Raw genomic sequence first — 22,085 nt, forward strand, 5'->3', positions numbered from 1 at the left:
TTATTGTGGGAGATCATAAGGAAAATATGACTGTGAAGAGTATAAAAGACCAAAGTATTTGCAAGGTAAGTTTAAAACAAATATCTACCAGGAGAATCATTGGTAAAGCTTCTATTGGCAAGTTTCTAATGTGAAATGAGACGATGCTGGCAAATCTGCAAGGTGTAATGCAATACCCTGTTCCAGCTTAGGTGTAGTAGCAACAAAGGTAGGAAATGGGGCTTCCTCCCTGGGGAAAACAACTAAGTGAATGTGCTTCAAAGATTCACACTGGATAGCCTGAAGCCATCTTGGGTATCTGCTTTGTGCTTCCAGCTCTAGGGTTTCTGTGCTTGCAGCCGTCCACAATTGGAGGTATTGATTTCAGTGAAACATGCTAGTGCTGCTAAAAGTAATCTGCACTTAAAATGCTGTGTATTTACTGTTACATAATATCTTGAACTGTTAATATCAATAAATTAATACTGAATTAATATTATATACTATCCTGTGATATTAGGTAGCAATTAAGAATAACTGAAAAATGTTGCTTTCTAGTCAAAACAGTGAATTTATTGGGATTGAGGACTCAGGGCAGATGATGCAGATAAAACTGAGACCAGCCAGATCTGTTTGCTTTTGAGGACTGTCCTCTAATTCATATTACTTTTGATAAGCTAGCTAAACTACTGTGCAGCTCTGGTTTTATAGCAGATGTTAGCAAAGCTCTCCTTGGCCAAGCCAAAGGCTTTGTGCTCTACTTAGCCTCTGCAGCTTTAGTGCAATTCATTAATATGTGCACTTCTAATTGAACTAACTGCTGAAAAAATAAGCAGTAGGGTACTGAATGAAGTTGCAGTCTGCACATTTAAAAAGTGAATATTGGCAGAACAGGACTATTTTAGTTTTATAAATACAGTTAACTGAAACGCAAATTGTGTGGTTGGATTTACAATTTACACTTAGTTGCTGAATGATTTGATTATTTTTTGATGTGTGTTAAATGAATTCTGCAACTCAAAACAGCTTAGGCTTAAAAACTATCAGTTTTCTGGAGTTTTCTGGTTAATACATTAAATGAAATCAGAATTAATGTAAAAATCTGACTTAAAAAAAAAAAGAGATTAATCTGAGTAGCTGAACTAGGTTTAGTATAAAGGTGGACTTTGCGAAGGAAACTTCAAAATAAATGCAGCAGCGGATTTCTGTGTTAGAATGTACCAAAAGGAGCTATTTCTAAAGCTGAAAATATCTTGTAAAAATCTTCATTTGATTTAAAATGTCAGATGGTTAAGAAAAACTGTATTCAGGCTAACCTACAGGAGAAGAAATAGTCTTTTGAAAGATGATTCCCTTTTTGGAACTTACTGTGAGAATTATTATCCTTTAAGGAGATATGTGGGCAGAGCCAGGAGTCGTGAACAAAACTACATGGGAATTAGAATTTCCAGTTTGTAGGAATCTCCCAAATGTCAATACTGAAAATTTCCAGTGAGTTGTGCCAAATTTTAAAGTTTCCCATTATTTTTTTTCAGGCCAGTTGAATCAGTTTGCTTTCACTTTTAGCACTTTATTTACTTCAGAAATATTAGAAATGTGGGACTAGAAGTTATCACAAGAGATCCTTTGAGCTGACCCTTTTCAACTGAATTCTGATTTCAGGATCAAGTATATGCAGATCTTTTGCTTTTAAACATTTTTTTCAGTTGGACCTCGTTGACTTTTGCCCCTCCTCGACACTTCTCTGTTGTAGCCCCTTTCCCACTTGTTGATGCTTAATTTCCTGGAGCTGCCTTCTGGCAGTGTTATGTTGGCTGGGTGGCCCTCCAAATGTAGAGTTACCACATCTGCTGCTCCTCATAATCACTGCTGTGATCTCTCCTGGCATTGTTTATTAATTTGGTACATCCCATAGACTGGAGACCAGTGATACAGATGATAATCCCTGACAAATGGGAGAGGCATTTCAGGCAGAATTCAGAATGTGCCATTCTCAAACATTATTGAAATGGCTTAATTAAAAAAAAAATAGACATTTTGTAAAAATGTGAATGATCCTTTGAAGTTACAAATTATGTCTTTTTAAAAAATCAAAATATATCCCACTTTGATTTTTTTTTTAATGAACTCTAGTCTCTAACTGCTTTTCATTGGCGCTTTGATCTGCAGGAAGCATTCATTTGTTTGATTCTGCATAGGAGACAAGGGAAACCTTCATTTCATAAACATTGGTTTAGGTTCCTTCATAGGGCTAGAGGCAGAGATAGCATATGTCTGTGCAAGAAGGGATGCACATTGGCAAAACAGCTCAGCTAAAAATATGCAAGACCTTGCAGGCAGATGCAAGGGGTCTTTACCCATGCCCTGAGCCAACAGGAGGTGATCCTGGGCCTGGGTTGTCCAGTGAAACCCTGTGCTGGATTGGTGCTTGTGTGGTCCTGGATTGGGTGGGGCAGACTCTCAATCTGTCACCAGTAAACAGCTATATACTGCGCTATCTCCTAAGCTATGTGGGTTCTGACCCTCTTCATGTGGGTAAAGCCAGAGGAATTCCACTTGGGATACGTTGAGCTTGAATGAGAGACAATGATTTGGGAGGAGATAAAAGGAAGGATATTCTTTCTGAGTTACTAAGCGTAGCGAAGCTCGGAGGAGGAGGGATGGGTACTGCCCTGCGCTGTTTACTCATCTTTCTTTGCCTCCTTCTGATAGTATTCATTTCTAACAAGGGGAAAAAAAATCTGTGGCAAAATTGGAAAGCCTTCCCTGGCAGGGTGGGAGAATGGTCATACTAGGTGGCCATACCTCTGCACTGTAGTATTTGTACTGGATTTGTGCTGGATATGTGATATAAAAACCTTGACTGAAAGCCAGGATAGGCAAAGTTAAGAAAACCTCCCATGGAGAGCTGTGGAACGAATATAAGCCCACCAATAAGTATTGTTAGAGACCGACTTTAAAAGTAGGTCTCTCCAGGGTCACAAATCTTCAAGGTTTCATATTGTTCTGTAATTTGTGTCCCTGTTGTATTGGTAGTGAAGAGAAATATTGTTGAATTTCATTATACTTAATGCATTTGGAGCTATCCCCCCTCTCCCCGGCCAGTTGGGAGGGAGCGAATGGCAGTTCCCATTCCAGCACTCCTTCTGCAGAGGAGTCAGACTAATTCCTTTTTGGTATCGGTTTCGGCTGAAGTGCTGTTTTGCAGAACGCATGTGTTTGAACTGTTCTCATGTGGGAGCGCTTCTCAAAGAAATGTGCCATATGATGCTATGTGGTGCTGCGTATTTCATCTCATTAGGGCTTTATTGGTTGGGTAAGCTATTAATCATTTTGATGTCACCTCTAGCGTGTTTACAATTCTGTGCAACATTTGTGTAGGGAAAAAAATTGACAGATAAAGGCTTACTCCAAAGAACAATTTTATTTTAAGTGGGATAAAAATGCCAATATAATTATATTACACAGAACGATGTCTGGACATTTACAAGCATGACCTTGTTTCTTCTAGACAAGAATAATTCTATTCAGCACTAGGTACTTAACTTTTATTTGTCAGACAGCATGTGACACTAACTGTATTTAGATTAATGACTTCTTGGTGTCATTTTTTCCTCTTGTAGAGTTATGAGTAAAGGAAATGAAATCACAAATCTACCATGTATCTGAAAGAAATAAAAAGTCCGATTTATTTATTATGTCTAAGCCAAAGGGGTAAAAAAACCTGAATGAAATAGAATAAATGCTACTGGTGCTGAAACCTAGTTACCTGAAACAATTCTCCCACTTAAATGCAGCTTAAGAAAAAATTGTGTGATAGCCTTTGTAATCTTTATAACTAGCACGTCAGTGTCTACAGGTGTGATGTGCACTTGCACATATCACTGCCATTCCTTCTTTTTTTTATTGCTGAACATGTAATTTCTTTATGTTAGACATTTTATCATTTCCTGTGTGGCAGCTATCTAACAGAAGCTGGGTTTTTGAGTTCAGTTTTTTTTTTCCTTACTGCATATCTATGAGAAAATGTCACCTTCAGATGCCCTTGGTTATTCTGAGTTCTTGTCATTGTAGCAATTTTTTGTTGTGCCCTGTTTTTTCAATTTGCTTTTTAAAAGTATTTGAAACAGCTGGGTGGCTTCAAACATATACTGTAAATATGTAAATAAAATGTGTAAATATGTACTATGTTAATGAGATGGGCTTGGAGTTTTTGTAAATTATAAACAGCATTTTCAGCTTGTAAAGACAGAAAGCAAAAAAAAGATGATCAGAAATTGACTGTCTCTTCCAACGTGTTTCTTTAGCTGAAGACTCATTTCTGTTGCTTTTCCACACTGATTTGGGGGGGACAAGGAAGGGGGGAAAAAAAAAAAAAAGTGACATATTTCAATATATAGCAGCTTTCCCTCCGTTACCATCCCGTCTCTTCTCTGCTATGGAAGTGTTAATCTTTGTTTGCTACTCTAATAAAAGTGGCCTGTAAAACAAAAATTGCAGGTTCAGGTAGTACATGCAACTGAAATATTTTTGGTTCCATCTTCTCTTTTGGTAAATTTTGGTTACAGCGACCATTCCTGGTCTGAACTGTGCAAATATCATCACCAGTCCTCCCAGCTGAGGACATTAAGGCCTCATCAGCTCAGGGATCTTTGGGGACAGTTTTTGCAACATGGAAAACTTGACCATTGCTTTAGAGCAGCTGCATTTTGGTGAAGTGGATAGACTCTGAAGGCCTCTGTGGTCTTGATTGCTAAGTGAACGCTTGCCTAGAGTGTTGTGTATATTGGTGGAATTAAGGTAGCAGAGGAAATTTTAGCATCCCTTCTAGTTCTCTCTAATCTTGTGACATATGCAGCTCCGTCTCTTCTTGCCACAATGAAATGAGAATCAGAGCCCATTTATTTCTCTAATAAAAATTTCAGCTAGCTGGAATGGTGATATCAATTTGAACTAAGCTGATGATGCTATTTATAGCATGTTGCATAAAGGTAAAGAAAATTATTTGTATAGCAGGAACATGGGACAAAAAATGAAGGTATTTCTTCTAGGTTTCTGTGCAGTTTTCATTCTATCTTTATATGTTCCTTTTGTGCATTAAAGGTGTCAGATACAATGTTTGAAAAAGTATGGCACGAATTGTGTTGTCAGACAGTAGCATGAAGCAGACAGAGTAAGGTTTGTATTGGCAAGGAACTGTACTAGGAATTTGACCATACAGTTTTTTGTTTGTATTTCTCCTAGGTTTTCTTAAAGTTAAATTCTGGGGTAGCATAATGGTGATACTGTTGTGTCCTGAACCTGCACTTCTGTAGCTCCAGTGTCAATAGTATCAGTTAAACAATTGTTAGAGGAGGGAATGGTGTGATGAGGTTGGTTTGAGTGGATAACCCAGCCTGTCCTTTTCCACAACACTCATGTTATATCTGCAGTCCTAGACTATGCTGGTAAAGCATGTGTGCTGCAGTTTCTTTGGCAGTCAGCATCTGAGGTTGCCTGTGTCAAAGGCTGCCGGAGTCAGTGGACATAAGTACCCCTTCCTGGGCCTTTGGAGCTGACTTTTGGCTCTGCAGCTGTTCCTCCCAGCTGCTCAGTGGCTGTGATGCTGTTGTGGTTCTGGATCTCTAGGTCCAACCAATGGTGAGACTGAGCATGTTTGTGTGCAAATATAAATATAAATAACTATATATATAAAAAATATATGTGTGTATATATAAAAAAAATAGGATATATGTTATGTAAAATAACATGCAGTTTTTTCTTTCTCTTCCTTTTTAAAAAATCCCAATAGAAAGAAGCTTGGCTGGACCACAAGCAGGAATGCAGGTGTCTTAAGAGCGTCAAGCCTAATTTTCCTCCAGACTCTGTCAGACTTGCTGGCAGGATTGTTTTTAAACTAGTAAGTGACATTCTTTTAGATTTATTCAGTGTAGCAGGTTCAGATAAATACTTTTTCACTGTACATTTTTAATGTAATTAAGAGCTAGAAAGCTGAAGTGAGTGGGATTGCTGAACAAAATTGGACTGCATATTGCATTACAAGATTACTGATTAATATGCAGAAATGCTGAAAGGATCAAGAGGTACTAAAATGGACATAATTAAGCTCAAGAGACATGTTTATCAACTTTCTTTTCCTGTCATTATGTGTAGCATCCAAAGCTTATTTCTGCCTAGAAGGAAAGCACAGAGGGACACTGTTTTTTTTCTTCAGTACTACTCAAGTTAGTGGTGCTTTTCCATTAACTTCACTGGGAACCTCATTCAGCCTTATTTGGATGAGTGGTAAGGACAAAAACAGTTAGCTAGCCCTTTCTTTAGAGGGCACAATGCCATGCTTTCAATGTTGGGTTCTCTTAATCTCAATTCCATTTTTTTTTAATTTTTCTAAACCCTCTTGGAAGTCCTGGGTGTTTGACGTTCCCACGGTTTGATTAATTTGTGTGGACTAAATTTTCTGTTAGGTTAAGCAGCTTATGATTGTTTGGGGTTGTAAATCAAAAGGGATTTGCCCATTTTTTTGCTGACCCTGCCATGATGCTGTTTCTTTTGGATAAACACGTGTGCATTTGTTGTGGTCTGAGGTGATAAAATATGTTTTAATATCTTAATTTATGCATTATTGGGAAGAGTGTGTGCATGATTTTTTTTAAAGGGCAAATATGTACCTAGCTATGCTGTTCATTAATTATAGTCACATGAAATCTGAGACTGCTAACCTCATAAATTGCTTTCAATTATAGTGTGAAGGGTCAAAGTAAATTACTAAGGGTAAACTGCTGAAGTAAAAAAAAATATTAGAAAGTGTTATAACACCAAGAAAAATTTAATGTTTTTATGATAGTTTACAGAAAGTATGGAATGACCAGATTTATGCTGGTGCTGTTAGCCTTACCTAATTATCTTACAGGCATATCACATTGAATAATCAATCTTGTAGAGTGTTTTCAAGATACAGCATGCTATGGAAGTGTTAATTATCTTTTTCTCTACAGCTTAGACAATCAGTATGCCTTTCTGAGAGACTCTACTCTTTTTCTGATCTTCAGTCAAGTAAGTAATTGCCAACCATATTGCAAGAAATGCTTCCAAGTTCTGCTTTACAGAGTAGCCATCTGATTTTCTTGCAGTTTGCCTTCTGAAGGTCTGCTCTGTAGAATAACAGAATCAAAGACAAAACCTGCTAAAACTTCTGTGGGGAAGAACAGTTTTTTTCAAAGATCAAGGAGAAAACATGTGTGTCTTGTTCAAGCAAAACTTACCTGATTTTTTGGCTTTAATATTTTTTTCTCATTTTACAATGTACATCTTGCCTGTTCAGTTTTTAATTTACCTGATGTCTGCTTTATTACGTACAGTGCCAATATTTTTATATAAATATACAAAAATATGTATATTTTTACATTGAGGTTTTACTTTTAAAATATTTATGTGCTATTGCATAAAGCTTCAAAATAACTTCCAGAAAAAGGAAAGAAATCTAAATTTTCCAAGGGAGATGTGTCTTTCTTCTACATGATTTTTCGATTGAGAAAAAAAAAGATAAAATTGTGCAGATATTATTTTTGTGGTTTCACAAGTTTCAACTGCTTGAGTAGGAAAGGATGCTCATTATAATCTCTCAGCAGAGCTAATGTTGAAATAGAAAACGTTTTTTTCAGATTTTGCAGTAGCTTAAAGACGTATAAGGGGAGAAATACATACTTAGTTCATTCCTGCATCTTGCTTAAAGGGATTTCCTAGAGAGTAACGTGAATATTTTTATTACCTCAACATTTTTTTAGTGTTATTCAGAGCTTTGGCTGTAAACCAGCTTGATCTATTGATATGGTTAGGTAGAAATAAAAACCACATAAACATAAAAATATGCAATAACTAGTATCACATTTTATTTCTGTACCTCCTGACATTCTGCCGCCTTCTCCCAAACTGCAAGGGCAAAAGACCTTAATAAGGCAACAAATTAAAAGGGATAGAGGGAATGCATTTCAATAATTGAAAACATCAGGATTTTCTGCCATAGATATTCTCAAATAGTGTAACAAAAGTTTATGGGGAATTAGATGAATATCTGAATTAAAAGCAACATTTCCAGATGCTTCAAATCAAGTTAAAATGATAAAGACTACAGATTTCTGTGCCTCATGGCACTGCTGCGATACAGGGGAAAAAAATCTTTATGGTGCTCTATTGTACCAACGGCTGGTTGCACAGTGACACAGGAGGAACTGGAGGGACGGGAAGAGTTTCCCTTTAAAAATTAAATATTGATTGCTTGTACAGCAATTTCTCTAGCGTAGGCAAAGACTTTTGTGTAACTGATAATTTTGTACAAACTGAGGTTTCTCAGTACCCTTCAAGAGATGATCTCAGCTTGCCTTAACTTGACTGGAGACAAGGGGAATAGCGTGGTAAGTCGTCTGGAGAGAAGCTTGGTATTGAACAGGCCTGAGCTGCAATGGATAAATGGTACAAAAATCTGTAAAATGGCTGGAGGCTTCTACTAAAATTCTCATTCTGAAGGAAATGCTGATATGGCCTGTGATACGGGTGGGGAGACTGTCCTCTCACTGATACAGAAACAGCTGGTCCATAGCAAGTTAGTTTAGGAGGAGGCACATGAGAGATCCACATCTACTGTTTCATCTGTATTTACTCTAAGAGCTTTAATAACAATTCCTGTGTAATCTTCTTAACTCCAAAGCACAAGGTGTTCAGGACTCCTAGACATTAACCAAAGTTGATCCTTTACAGAATACAGTACAAATGGCTTATGACACTTGCATAATCTTGTGTAAAAGTTTTGGCTAACTCCTTCCTTTTGCTGTTTTCACAGCTTCCTTGCTAGAGGGAATAGACAGTCTCTATGGTTTTGCAGTTAGAATAGTCCAAAAGAGTGTTTTGGGATGGTGTGACAACTTGTAGTAGCTGTGATGCTTTTAACTGCCTCTGTATCCTCAAAAAGCTACTGTTATTTCATAACATTTTTCCCATTTACTGCACAATTTACAGATGGTGTTGATAAAGATTTACTTTCCTTTGGTACTTAGTAGAATCCATAGGAAGGTCAGACAAGCATTTTCATTAGAAGTATAAGTATATAGGGGAAAAGATTTCATTGGAGGGAATCACATGAACTAGAAATACAGGTTGTGATCTTCTGAAGCAAAAAAACTTCTGAGGAAGCATCTGTTTAATGGAAGATGGTGTTTCATCACTGATCAGAAATATGACAGATAGAATTGTAATTATACTCTTCCCCCCCCCTCCCCCTTTTTTCCTTTATTTTATTTTTTTTTTTTCCCCTCGAAGTCCAAAATATTTGAAAATTGTTATTATCACTATGCTGTCTCAGTCTCCTTTACACTATTACATTTTGATGTTACTTTATATGGTTGGGTGAGTTTCAGTGTGAGTGACATGTAAACTGAATAAAAGCATATAAAGTTTTATATACTTATTGAATAATTATCTAATAAAATATGTAATACATATGTTAAGAAAACCAAAAACATGTGGGGGCATCTAGCCCTTTATAAAGCCCTTTATAAAGTTGTATTCCCAACTCCATAGCTCCTTCAAATTGTCTACCCTGAAACTCAGATTAAGTGGGAGGGGTGTCTGTGTGCATTGTTACTTTTGCTAGTTCTCATTTATTATAAGACAGTTCCTTACTTATGTGGTTCTATAGGCTAGCTATCTGTTACAATCATTCATAAATCAGCTTTGCTTTCAATCACCAAGATTCAGTATGCAGAAAAGAGTTTGTGTGCTGTACTATGGGCAGACTTTTTGCCACTTCGCTTGTGTCAGTTTCAGAGCTGCATAATTAAATCTCCTTGCCTTATTTAGAGAACTTGCCACAGGTCTTTTATAGCATTTTCTCTCCCACACTGGTGTTCTTACACAATTGAAAAAAGTTTCGTAAAAACACAAAATGAAAAGATTCATAAATTTTGTTTCACTTTGCTTTTGGCCTTGGCTTCTTGCTATGCTGTGGAAACTAGGACTTGGTCATTTGCCATTAAAGATACTGTGGGACTTTTTGCTGGGATCATTAGCTCTGGTGTCCTGGACAGATTCCAATGTGGAGGATTGCATTCTGCTTCTGTCTATGTCAATTGTCCCCGAAGTTCCAGTTGGATTCAGTATTCTTGTTCACATCTGTCCTGGACTGCAGTGTCCATTTATACTGTGCTGCTTACACAATTCCTCTTCTCCATTCTAGAGGTGTTTTATTTGCTAATAGTGAAGCAAATAATGCCTTCCTCTCTTTGTCATAGTACATTTTGCAATGTACATCAGGTAGTTTAAGATGAACGACATGATGTCTTGAAAAACTACATTTGAAGTAAAAAGCATCTTTAGTTTCAAAGGAATATTATATAAGAAATGCATGTGTATGTTTAAGATTTTTTTAAAATTTTTCAAACTCGAGTTTTCCATTCATCTAAAAGTTTGCTGCTTTTCTTGAAGACACAGTCCTCATAGATATGATGCTTTTCTATACCAGAGTTTTCCATACATTGTGAAAAGCACACGTCTGGATTTCTAACATGTACATTCATTCAGGCTTGCAAGATCATCCTCAAATGTCCACACTGTTAAGATGGACATGGGTTTTGCTATGGGTTGCTATAAAAAGGCGAATACTCTGGTTAAGTATGCTTTGTGCCAGGTATGGAGGGGCATCTCAGCATTTTTAGTACTAACAGGTTTGAATTTTGTGAGGAGCTGGATCTGATTGCTTTGGGAGAGCATGTCTTTCCTTCCCTAACCCTAGTAGGGACACACCACCCTTAAGATTCCTCTGCAGTCATGCTTGCTCAGCATGTTGCAGAGTCACCACAGGCATGGCTTGTAGATGGCATTTCAGCAGCAATGACTGACCATTGGAATGGGAGCAGATCTTGGAAAGTGTTGCTCTATGCTGAAATGGAAACAATATACAATAGATAATATAGATGCTTCTCAAACTCTGTATGTATCTATAATGAAGAGGGGTATGTTTGCCATAATATGGTGTACTGGTAGGATTGCATCATTCCACTAAGCAAGGTGGCCCTCAGTGGCTCCAGAGAAAGTGTCAACAGAACCAAAGAGTTTGCAAATAAGGAAACCCATACCAGACTAGAAGCAAATTGTAGCTGGTTCCACTGGAAGACTTCTGGCTGACAGCTGTCCATGGGTACCGGCCATTTTACTAAGCCAGCATTTAGTGCTCTGCCAGGAGTACTTCATAGGAGATTATTAAAGCAGCTCACTTGTGTGGTGTGCGTGAAATGGAAACTCTGTGATAGCCAATTTACAACCTACAAAATAGCCAGTACCTTCAAGCAGAGGGATGCCAGCTGGGACAGAGCACAGAAGCCCAGGAATTGTACACACTAGATGGCTGTTTAACCAAACTCAGTGACATTTGCTTTATTTGCATCCTCTTTTTAAGTGGGTGACTAGGAGCTAGCTTTAAAGACAAGCATGCTTGAATTGTCCTTCCAGGAGGCCAACAAGCTTGGATCTAAAGTATGGGGAAGAACCTTTCCTGGTAAAATCTACCATTAAGGGTAGATGCTTAAAATAAAATCAGAATTCAACATTATGCAGAGATGGAATTGATTCATAATATATAATAATCTTTTTGCCTTTTGTTATAGACTGATGCTTGAATCTGTTCACCTTCACATACTCCATTTAGACATTATTCATTTTGTGCTAACTGGTAGGAAAAGAAAATGTAAAGCAGCTAATCAGGCACTGAACTTACTAGGGCAGCTGAGTTTCACTTTCCATGTTATCAGTGACCTGATGTATGCATGATCACTTCGTTAGAAAATAAGGCACTATGTTTCTTTCTGCTTCAGGATTCCTGAAGCATGAATAATGGTGCTTTAATGTTTAATAAAGTGATATTTGCTTAATATTCTTCCATATACATTCTGTTTACCACCTGCTGTGTATGACACTACCTTTGTCTATAAAATACTTTCCCTTTTGATCTGCCAGCATAAAGTATTTCTGACACATCTATGGAGAACACAGTATAACAGTATGCACTGCTGCAAGGAGGAAGGTACTGCTGCATAAACTTTCAAGCACATTTTTAATGTTACGAACCCAGATACCTTATTTTTGTACGTAATATCTTACATCTGCTTACACATCTGCTTTATCTATTGCCTTTTGATCTTTAACTTACCATTGTATTCATATGATTTGGCAGTAGCAGCCTGATAAACTCTTCTGTGTGTTGATAGGTAGCTGTCACAAAAAATGATAAATGTCTGTCCTCTGTCAAAATTGCCCTCTGTCAAGATTAATTCTGGGACTGGAAATGTCTAGACTGTATGGCTGCAATTGGACACTTTCAAATGTGGTGAAAGGCTCTGCTTACGACATGGTATACTTTTTTTTTTCCCTTCCCCTTAAGATATTGAACAGTTAAGTGAAGAAATGAAAGATGGCCTCAGGCACCTTGCACAGACATTGCAACTGTATTTGAAAACGGAGATCCAGGATGTGTCTCACTTGCCACCTGCAATTGACTTTTTTCAGATCTTCGCAAAAGTAAGTGTTAAAATGTGATTGCTTGACAACTCATAAATTATCCTTTCCTTGTGTTCTAGATTTATTTTTGAGTGGGAGTTCAGTAGATACATCCAGAATGTGATATATAACAAAGAGAAATCAAACTATTTATTTTTTCGATTCAGTCAGTATTTAAGCAGAAGTATAGCTTTTATATAATTGTAACACTTCAAAATTAAAGCAGCAGCCAGAGGATTTTTTTTCTTTCCCTTTTTTAAATTTTCATGTTAAAGTTCTTCAGGGGAAAAAAATGTTGCATTAAAAACCAAACAAGTTCAAAAACAATTGAATCAATCAACCTAAGTAATTTTTCCAGTGATAAAGAGTATATAGCATCATTCTTCAGCCTAGAATTTTTCTGCAAAGTGCAATATCTTGTATTTGCAGATATACTCCCATTCCATTTTGCCATTTAGTGGTAGGTGCTAATAGGTGTTCCTGACAGCACTGTATCCCACAAACTACTGTCTCAGGGGCCATGTGTATCATCTATTCTAAAAGTCTACATGTAAAGTACTTGAAATTAATTTCCACAATATGTAAAATGTTTGTTGTTACTAACTAAATATTATTGCCTTTTGCTGTATATATTTTATTGCTTTCAATTCAAAAAGCTTCATTTGAACAATGCTAGCAGAAGTAGTTCAGATGGAGAATACTCATAGTTTTAACTTGATGTCATTGTTTTGATTTCTAATTGATTGATAAATTCTACCATAAGATTTATCTTAACTTATGCATGTTTTAGTTGTTTTAATAAGCATTTTCTTATGAAGTAAGTCAAACTTTTAGATGTTTTTCTTCTGATATAAACAAAAGGAAGAGTGTCTTATATATTGCATTTTAATTTCTTTAAGATTTTTTTTTTACCTTTTTTTTTTTTAATCTGTTTGCACTATTGTGGAATATCTTTTACTAAGGACAGAAGGAGTAGAAGTAATATGTGGTGGTTTTCTGGATTTTTTTTATTTGTGATTAGAAGACTGCTGTGATGTAAAGTTGCAGTTTTCCCTGAAAAACCACACAGGTGGAAATACACCCAGTCAAAAGGGCTCATAGATAAAAACCTTATGCACTACTTAGTCTCCACTCAAACTTTTACTGTCTTCTGTTGGCATGCTGGTTTGGCCTGAACTTTGTCAGATGCATTTCACATGAAATACACATGCTGTGTTATCTGGTTTAGAGAACTTGTACAGCTGAAGATAAGGCTGAGTATCAGAAGATGATCACTACCTAAGTGGTTTGAACGGAGTTGCAGCTTGTAAGAAATTCTTTACAAATGTTGTTGCCTTCTATATAATAATAAGCTTAAGATGGAGGCTGGCCATGGTGGCTTTACAGGAGCAGCATGATGGTTGCTCAATATATTGGAGCACTGGTGAAGAAAACGAGGAAGCTTTTTACATTTTTTATGTACATGCATGCACAAGCATCTGCACATATGTACACGTCCTCTTCCCTGCCATGTATTTTACCAAGGTGATGCAAGCGGGCATTAAGGGCAGAGTGAAAGTCAATACTTCTCAGCTCTGTATCCTGTTAACTGGAGAACTAGGAATGCTCCTGTTAATGACAACATCTTTTCCGCTATAGCTTTGCTATCACAAAGATATTTTTAACTCAACGTATTCCTTCTGTTGACAGTGAATTTGTCCCTACCCTGTTGAATATACTGCAAAGTACCAAGTTTTTAAGTTGTTGCTTTTTTTTTTTTAAATCTGGAAATTCAGGGGTGCTCACACCATTAAAGTAGGTCTTACTTCCTTCTTTTGCTCATTTTGCTGAGTCTGTGTGATAGTCTGCCCTAGGAAAATGGAGAGCAAGTGATGTAGACCTATCATGGGTACAGGTACTTCATATCACTAATCATAAAAATAATTAACAGAAGGGACAGAAGAATGTGACTAAACAGGTGAGTAGGTTGGGAGAAAAGAGCTGTCAACTAAATATACCAATATGCTTTACATGTGAGTAAAATTAGTATCTCGTTTGGAGTTGTGTCAAGCACAATGCTTTCTGTAAAGCTCTATTGTCACTCTCTCATTTTCCATGTGGAAAATTTCCAAGCCTTCCCAACTTGGTTGTCAGATGGGTGTGTTATGAAGTATGGCATTATATTAAAACATGATTTTAATGTGCCCTCATCCCTAATGAGGTAGCAGCAGGCATTTTCTGCCACTCCCATAGAATGTTTTTGGAAGATAAGCTGAATGTCAATGCAAAAAATACTGGTGGTTTTTTTTCCTTAAGCTGAATAGGGATGCCTATTCCCAGCAGGTAAAATTTAAGGCTTTGGAACTGTAAAGTCTCTGATAAAAGACTTATGCAGTCTCTTCTCTGTAGTGTAACTCTAAAAAAGACCAGCTGTGATGACTGCTCTGTGTGGTCATAGAATAAAGAAATACTACAGATACATGACTTCAAGATGTAATCTTGTTTTCCCAACCTCTTCCAACATTCCTTTCAAGTTCAGTAGGTGCTTATTCTAACATTGAACTTTTTTGGATCAGTTCTTTCATTGCATGCCACAAAAAGATTGAGTCAAAGGTCATTTTTTATTCTGTTTGATGCTGTATCCTCAAGAACGAAAACAAGCAGACAGCCAGACAAAAGAGAAAAACGGTCCTGCAGCGAGATGACTAAATTCCAGATATTTCTTGGAAAATCTCCAACCTGATTAGGTCAAAAGAGCTTCTCAGAAGCTCTTTTAAACAGTTGTCCTTCTCTGCTGGCCACTGATCTTGTCTTTGTGAAAATTAATTATAGGTTTATTCAATTGCTTGGGACACTTACTGGGCAGAGAGCCCCCCTGAGTGCAAACTTGTTGAAACTTCCCATCGAAAATCAAAGAAAGCTCTGTCATTTCTTTCCATGGGAACAGAATTTCACCACAATATATTTTTAGTTTGCATAAGACCTGAGGAAAATATCAGCTGTACTGGATGGGGAGGTGTTTCAGAAGGGTAATGTACCTTCGTTTTTGACAGAGTTGCCCTGTCCTTCCTAGACAATTTGCTTTTGTATCAACTGTCCTTTGAGCTGGAGTTGGATTTTCACATTCTTGTTATCTGATCACTCTTTGGAAGCTCCAGTTTATTTAACGTGCTATTTATCAAGGTTGTGACTGTTTTTATATTCTGATCCTCAGTATTAAACAGAATTATCTGCAGTTAATTACATGATAAGGCTTTAACTCCACTGAGACATTTTCTAATGTCAAGATAAATTTTTGACACCATGGTTTTATGGTTTAATGATGTTTCCATAACCTTGAGATAAAATCAGTCCTTGCTTTTTATTCTTCAGCTTTTACTTACATGTGTGAGGAGGTGGCCTGGAATCCTGTGAGACATTTAATGGATGCAGGATAAAGAATTAAAATTTTTTGTATACATGTACGGTTCTTTCCATAATAGCAGACAGAACCGTGTAAACTACTTAAGACATTGAATGAAATCTGTTCCTACCATGTTGCTGTAAAACTGTGAGTGACTCCACTGACTGGAATCAGGCATAAGAAGACTTTTTTTAGACCAAATATAGACTTACATAGAATTGCAAGTACTATGTCAGAATTGACTTTTTGAGCATTTTGAATTTGTGTGAAAACTTTTTTTTGCAATTAATAAGAAAAAAAAAGAGATTCTGATGTTAGAATGGTAGCCATTTTAAAGATTTCCTAATTTCAGATTTTCACATTTATAAAAATAGTATGATATATGCGACCTCTGTCATTAAATAACACTAAGGTAAAATCCAGTGACAGTTGATGGACTGTAACACGACAGACTTCTAGAGCAGTTTAGTAATCTTAAAACAGAATTTTCTTGGAAAATAAAGGGTTTCTAAAGGATTTTTTGATGAAACAGTTGATAACAAACCTTTGGGAAAAGGATGCTGGATTGAAGATTCTTGGGAACCCCATAGAGCAGAGATTATACTTTACTCCTGAAATAGCAATCTCCCTAATTTTTTTGTTGTGCAAAATTTCACTTTCTGGAGAGTATCTTAACTGCACATGGGGTGATAGGGAATAGAGAGAGAATTTTTAGCTTTCTGAAAGTTTTAATCTTTCCTACAGTTCCAATCTTGCCACTTTTTTCTTATGAGCAGTTTCTACTTTGAAAGTAGATGTGACTCTTTCATTCAGTTCACTGGAGAGTTCACACATGTGTATGTGTGAGCAAAATATGCCCCTTTATGCCGGTGGTGTGCTGCCCACCATCCTCTTCTCAGGTGCTGTCCTACTCTTTCCTTTTCAGGTCAGTTTAGAATTGACACAGATCAATGACAGAGTAGAAACAGGTCTAAGTAAGCATAGAGCTATAAGTCTAGGATAGGGTGAAAAAGAAAGTCAGTATCCATATATATTGGAAATGTGTATCTTTTATACGTCAGACTAATTTTTTTCTACCTTTTTTGAGGTTTGTGAAGTTGAAATTTAAGTGAAGAAGAAATACAAGTTTGATGTATATTAGTCTCTGTGTACCCACAGACAGCTTTAACCAAAAGACTGGTTGTCCGTTTAGGCTGTTGGTGTAATTGATTTTATTTTTAACTTAAGAAGTAAGGAAGCTACTGTAAAGTGCAGAGGTACATCCCTCAAGAGACAAAGTTCCCTGGTCTCTTTAAAATCCTTTGTTTATTCCTCCTATCAAAGTTTAAATATATTTTACTTGTGCTTCTAAGTTTTCAGTACTTAATTTTTAGTCCACTCAATGCTTTTAAAGTTTCTTTTCAACATAAAGGGTATTAGTACCAATTAAAAAAAACCTTCTTGTTAAAAGGGGTTTTGGTATGTATCTGCACAGGCAGAAGAGAACTGGGAGTTGTGCGGTGTCACTTGGCCTTTGTAAAGTCTGAGTACTGAATTATGGTAATCTATTCCGTTATCTTTTTAAGTGCAAGTTGAAGGAAATAGTCTTGCTTAATGATATGACTGGAAAAAGTATGTTTGATCTTCACATTGCTCCCTCAGCTCTTACAGGCATCAGGTAGCATGTTTTCTGAGAAGACCTTTGAAGACAAGATACATCTACCTAGTCAAGAGATTCTTTAGCAGCACTTTCAGTAGGTTACTCAGGATTCACTAGTTAACTTAGTAATCCGTGTTAGCAGGGAAATGAAAGTGATTTCTATCAAGAAAGTAAAAAGAAATATTAGGATAAAGTTATGAGCAAGTTAAGAGGTGTTAAAGGCATACAGGTGAAGGTTGCTTTCTGATGCCAGGTTTGCTAATCTAATTAACTCGGGATGCACTTGTTTAGTTTCCCTATGATCAGGAGGCCATGAAGTTCTTTTTCTGGAGAGGACAAAAGCAAGTGTATGTTTATCCATCATTGCTCTTTGTGTAATTCAAACCTATTGTACATAGCTACCTTGTCTCATGCAAACTTGTATGTTTGTGGTAAATTGAAGACAAGGCCAGCACTGACAAATATTTTTCTAGTCATGGCCCAGGAAACTATTTTGCAAAAACCTTTTCATTTTGATAGTTCTTTTTTCTTATAATTTCTGAAGTCTTGTAATCTCCAGCAATCATTATACCTGAAACAACAGTGGTTAAGCCTAGGTGCTCAACATAAAATTGTGTTTATGTCAGTCTTCTTGACTCTTTTGAGTTGGAGGGGTATGATCTGGCTCATCAAACTATATCAGAACCTTTTTCTCAGGCTATTACCATCTTTAAGTCTATTATGTGAGATTTGTGATTATCTCTATCTAAAGGGCTATTGATTTAGTATTTCTGTTGATGAAATTTTGTTTGGTGGGAATGCTGACGTGGTGTATCCTCTCTCCTGTTCTCTCTGTGTGTAGTTTTAAGCCATTGAAAGCTTCACACTTACTGTGAAGCTGTTAAGAACTGACTTGTGATCATCAGAAATATCGTGCTCAGTTACTGCTTAAATAATTTCAGGAGAATTTTTCTGTACTCTTTCCAATGTATTCCATAGGAGCATAACAAAACTTGCTCTGGTAGACCTTCATATTTGTTTTCAGAGGACATGAATGATCACTTTCCTAACATTTACTGTTGGTTCTGAGGAGCTGTCTTATCTAGCAAGAGGGGAATATGCTAAGGTCAGCCTCTGCTTTTGAAGTACATAAAACCAAAGGAAATGGGAAAAGCTAAATGTATTGGGAGAAAACTAAGCACTGGTTCGTACAGCATAGCAAACAGACAAGATTTATTTGAATATTAGATTTTATGGTTTACATACTTTTGACTTCAGCATTTTAAACTCACTTTTTTGTAACTGAGACATTGGTAAGTTTCAGGTGCCTGCATGTGCTTCCTGCTAAAACGGCTCCTTTTGGTTTGTTAGACAGCCTTGCGGAAGCCTGGATGAGCCAGCGTCGGCTAACAGGCAGAGCTCTTTGACCCCTGGAGTACAGCACTAGAAAAAGTCCATCATGCAGACTAATTTCTGGCATAACTTCTGTTCTGCATCTTAGCTCTTTTGAGGAAGGGTGATATTTCATAAGTACAGGGAGATGAAAAAAGTCAGGAGGTTATTTTGTAGTGAGGAAAGGTAGGGAAGGTCTTGGGGATATTTAACAATTCGTTTACTCGGTTGGGGATCACAGGGTTGTCTGCCTGGTATCCCTTGTTCTCCTGTCTATTCTGCTACTCTTGAAACAGTAGGAGTATAGAAAATCTGAAGGTGACCTTGTTTTTCATTTGTCTCTGCATATGATTTCAGCATGTTTATTAAATGGCAATAATGCTTTTCACTTGCATAGTGCTTCTGATAAAGCTCAAGAAGAACTTGAAGAAGATTTAGCAACAATTCTTTATAGGTTTCTTGTGTAGCAGACTAATATTATTTCTAACGAAGAAAATTAAGGCTAATAGAGAACGGTCATATAGCTGTCTTTTCATAAGGGGTCTATAGGGCAATCAGAACTAAATCCCATCTCTCCTACCGCACAGTGTAGCAGTCATGCTTTGCTGCTTGTTTCCACAATGTATCAATGAGTGAGTGTAAAGACAATTGGAATAGGAATAGTTGTGAATAAGGGCCTACATCTTAGGTTGTATCTTTAATTTTGCAGAAATAGTTCTATTCTGCTCCTAAGATTCTCATTACGTTTGGTTAACTAGGTGTTCTTTCTCAAAGTCAGGACTGCAGAGGAAGTGACAACTGCTGTGCATCAGCTTTGGAAGCAATGGTGTAAATAGAAATTAAAGAAAAAAAAAAGTAAAAATTTTAATAAAATGGGAAGAAATGTTGCAACAGTACTCTAGAGTGAGGGTGATAAACAGTCTGAGAAGACTCCTCTCTCTCTACTTCACCAAATGAAATTAGTGTCTTTACAGGAAGTCATTTTTTTGTCTAATGGTTTTCTTCAGGTTTAGTTATTTCCAATTATTTCCCCATTGAACTATAATTTCGGGAGATAGTTTTCCATAGCAATTATCTTAATTTTTAGTCACAATAGTTACCTTCAAGAGCAATAGTACCAGACCATGAAACAAGTCTTTAAGCATCCTATCTGATTTTAAATTAGAGCAACATGGTTACAATTAAAATATAAGTTTTTGCTAACAAAGCTTGATGCATGAAAAGTAAGACCATAAGACTACAATGCTTCAACTGAGCTTAATGTATAATTAGGGTCCCCTCTTTTAGTTGTTGTGTGAACCATCTGTTTTTCCAACTGCCTATAGTATAACAAACACGAGGTGTAGAAAATGGGGTAGAAGAGTTCTAAAACAAGGAATGGTTGGGTAGAATTTGTAATAATTTGGTTGTGTGTGGTAGGAAAGAAAGCTTTGTTCTTGGAGGGCAAGGGGGTAGGGAAAAGACTGTTTTTTAAGGAGGTTAATTCAGCCCTGATTGAAAACCATAAGCTTCTAGAAAAGTTACTGCCTTGAGTGGGCCTGGGGTGGGGGGAGAGGAAAGTGTGTATACTTCTTGTTCAGTTGACCCTTTTTCTGCCATGCTGTGTTGGAGTAATAAGAAGACAGAAAAGAGTCTGGAGAAATAAATGTCAGGGTAGTGTAGGCTATTTTGCAATGCTCACTTTTTTTTTTTTTTTTTTTTTCCTTCCCTCTGGTTTAGGTCTAGAGCTGTGATAGTGCTGTACAGAACTGAAAAGGATCCAGGTGGCCAGGGGCTTAATTACTATTACTTTACCTAATGCTGCTCAGAGCATATCCACAAAACACAGTGCTTAAAAAGCTAATGGCCTTTGACATATGATATACATCAGTCTCTTTTCTGGCACCCTTATGGAAGTGAACTGGAAACAGTAATGATAAAAAGGTTTAGTGGTTGTAGCAATTGGAGTACATGCACAAAAATATGTGGGGTGAGGCATCTTCTATGTTTAGGAAAAGACAGCATGAAACAAGGTCATGGAGACATGTAGTAAAGATCTGAGTAGTAAATGAAAAACACTTACATCCTCTATCAGCAATTTTAAAAGCCTCTAATTGAGGAGGATAAGCCTGATAACTACTTGTAATGCTCTTGGCAGCAAACAGTTCTGTCTTTGTCTTTAGGATGACCTGCAGTGGGGTTGCTTGAAGCATTTTTGCTTGTTTGTTTTGGCTGTGAGCAGAGCTAGAATTCTGTGTGGCAGGATTATTAATCAGCTATGAGACTTAACATGTTTAATAGCTGAAAAGGCTAAAAATTGTTTTCCTTCCAGAAAGGCGTTAGAGTACATTGATAGTCTGTTGAAAAATACCATGGTCTTTGAATACAGGGTTTTTTTGGTGTGTCCTATTTCATTAAAACTTCTCCTAAGTTTGTTGTGAGAATAAGATGGAGAAAGAAAATAGTCATACTGGGTCAGGATCACAGTCTAATTGATCCACTATCCTGTATTTTAGTATGGGTGAGCAGCAATCACAAGGTGGTTGTAGTGCTGGTATGCTGTGAGCTGACTTGAAATTATTTAGCTTGTACCATTTAGACAGTTTCTTGGCACAGCAGTGGGTATAACTATTCTGTAATAGCAGCTGGCAGCAGATACTGCGGAGCAAGGTGCAAGAACTCTGCGATTGACAGGCATGACGATTTGTCATAGCTTTCTTGCTTTCATCTCCCTACACACCTGGCCTGGAAGTTCCCATGCTGTCCTCTGGCAGAGTCAGATCCAGGAATATTTCCTTTAGCAGCTCATCTAATTTGCCTTAGTGATTTAATTTATTTTTTCTCCATACACACCCCTTTCTTCTTGATTGTGTAAATATTGACTAGATTTTTCATACCTGTAACCATCAATTAATTGCATTTAAACCTTTGAAACTTCCTGTGTTGCTTTGTGGGCTTTTTGAAATTTTAAATGTGTGTGCTCAAATGTGTCCCTAATGTCACAGATACTGCAGGTGATGGATTTGAACATACCTCCCTTCTGAATTTAAAGTAATTGTGGGCTGTTATTAAGGCTTTTATAATTGCTTTTGGAAATTTGGGGGTAGTTTTCTAGTTTAAAATTGAAAAACTGCAGGATTAAAGCTCCCTTCCATCTCCCATTCCACAAGAACATTTTTCAATCTGTCACGA

The 22,085-nt window shown here is 36.9% G+C and overlaps 1 protein-coding gene across 1 annotated transcript in view; it reads left to right on the forward strand.

The window, feature by feature from the left end:
* The window catches only part of SMYD3 (SET and MYND domain containing 3), a 463,693-nt gene that overhangs the window by 75,689 nt on the left and 365,919 nt on the right, over positions 1–22,085 (forward strand). The window contains exons 3-5 of the mRNA XM_068403784.1: positions 5,771–5,878; positions 6,975–7,032; positions 12,407–12,543. Of these exons, the coding sequence (XP_068259885.1) occupies positions 5,771–5,878; positions 6,975–7,032; positions 12,407–12,543 (303 nt within the window). The remainder of the gene's footprint in view (positions 1–5,770; positions 5,879–6,974; positions 7,033–12,406; positions 12,544–22,085) is intronic.

The sequence above is a fragment of the Nyctibius grandis genome, chromosome 1, assembly GCF_013368605.1.
Source record: "Nyctibius grandis isolate bNycGra1 chromosome 1, bNycGra1.pri, whole genome shotgun sequence".
In the NCBI taxonomy this organism is placed as follows: domain Eukaryota; kingdom Metazoa; phylum Chordata; class Aves; order Nyctibiiformes; family Nyctibiidae; genus Nyctibius; species Nyctibius grandis.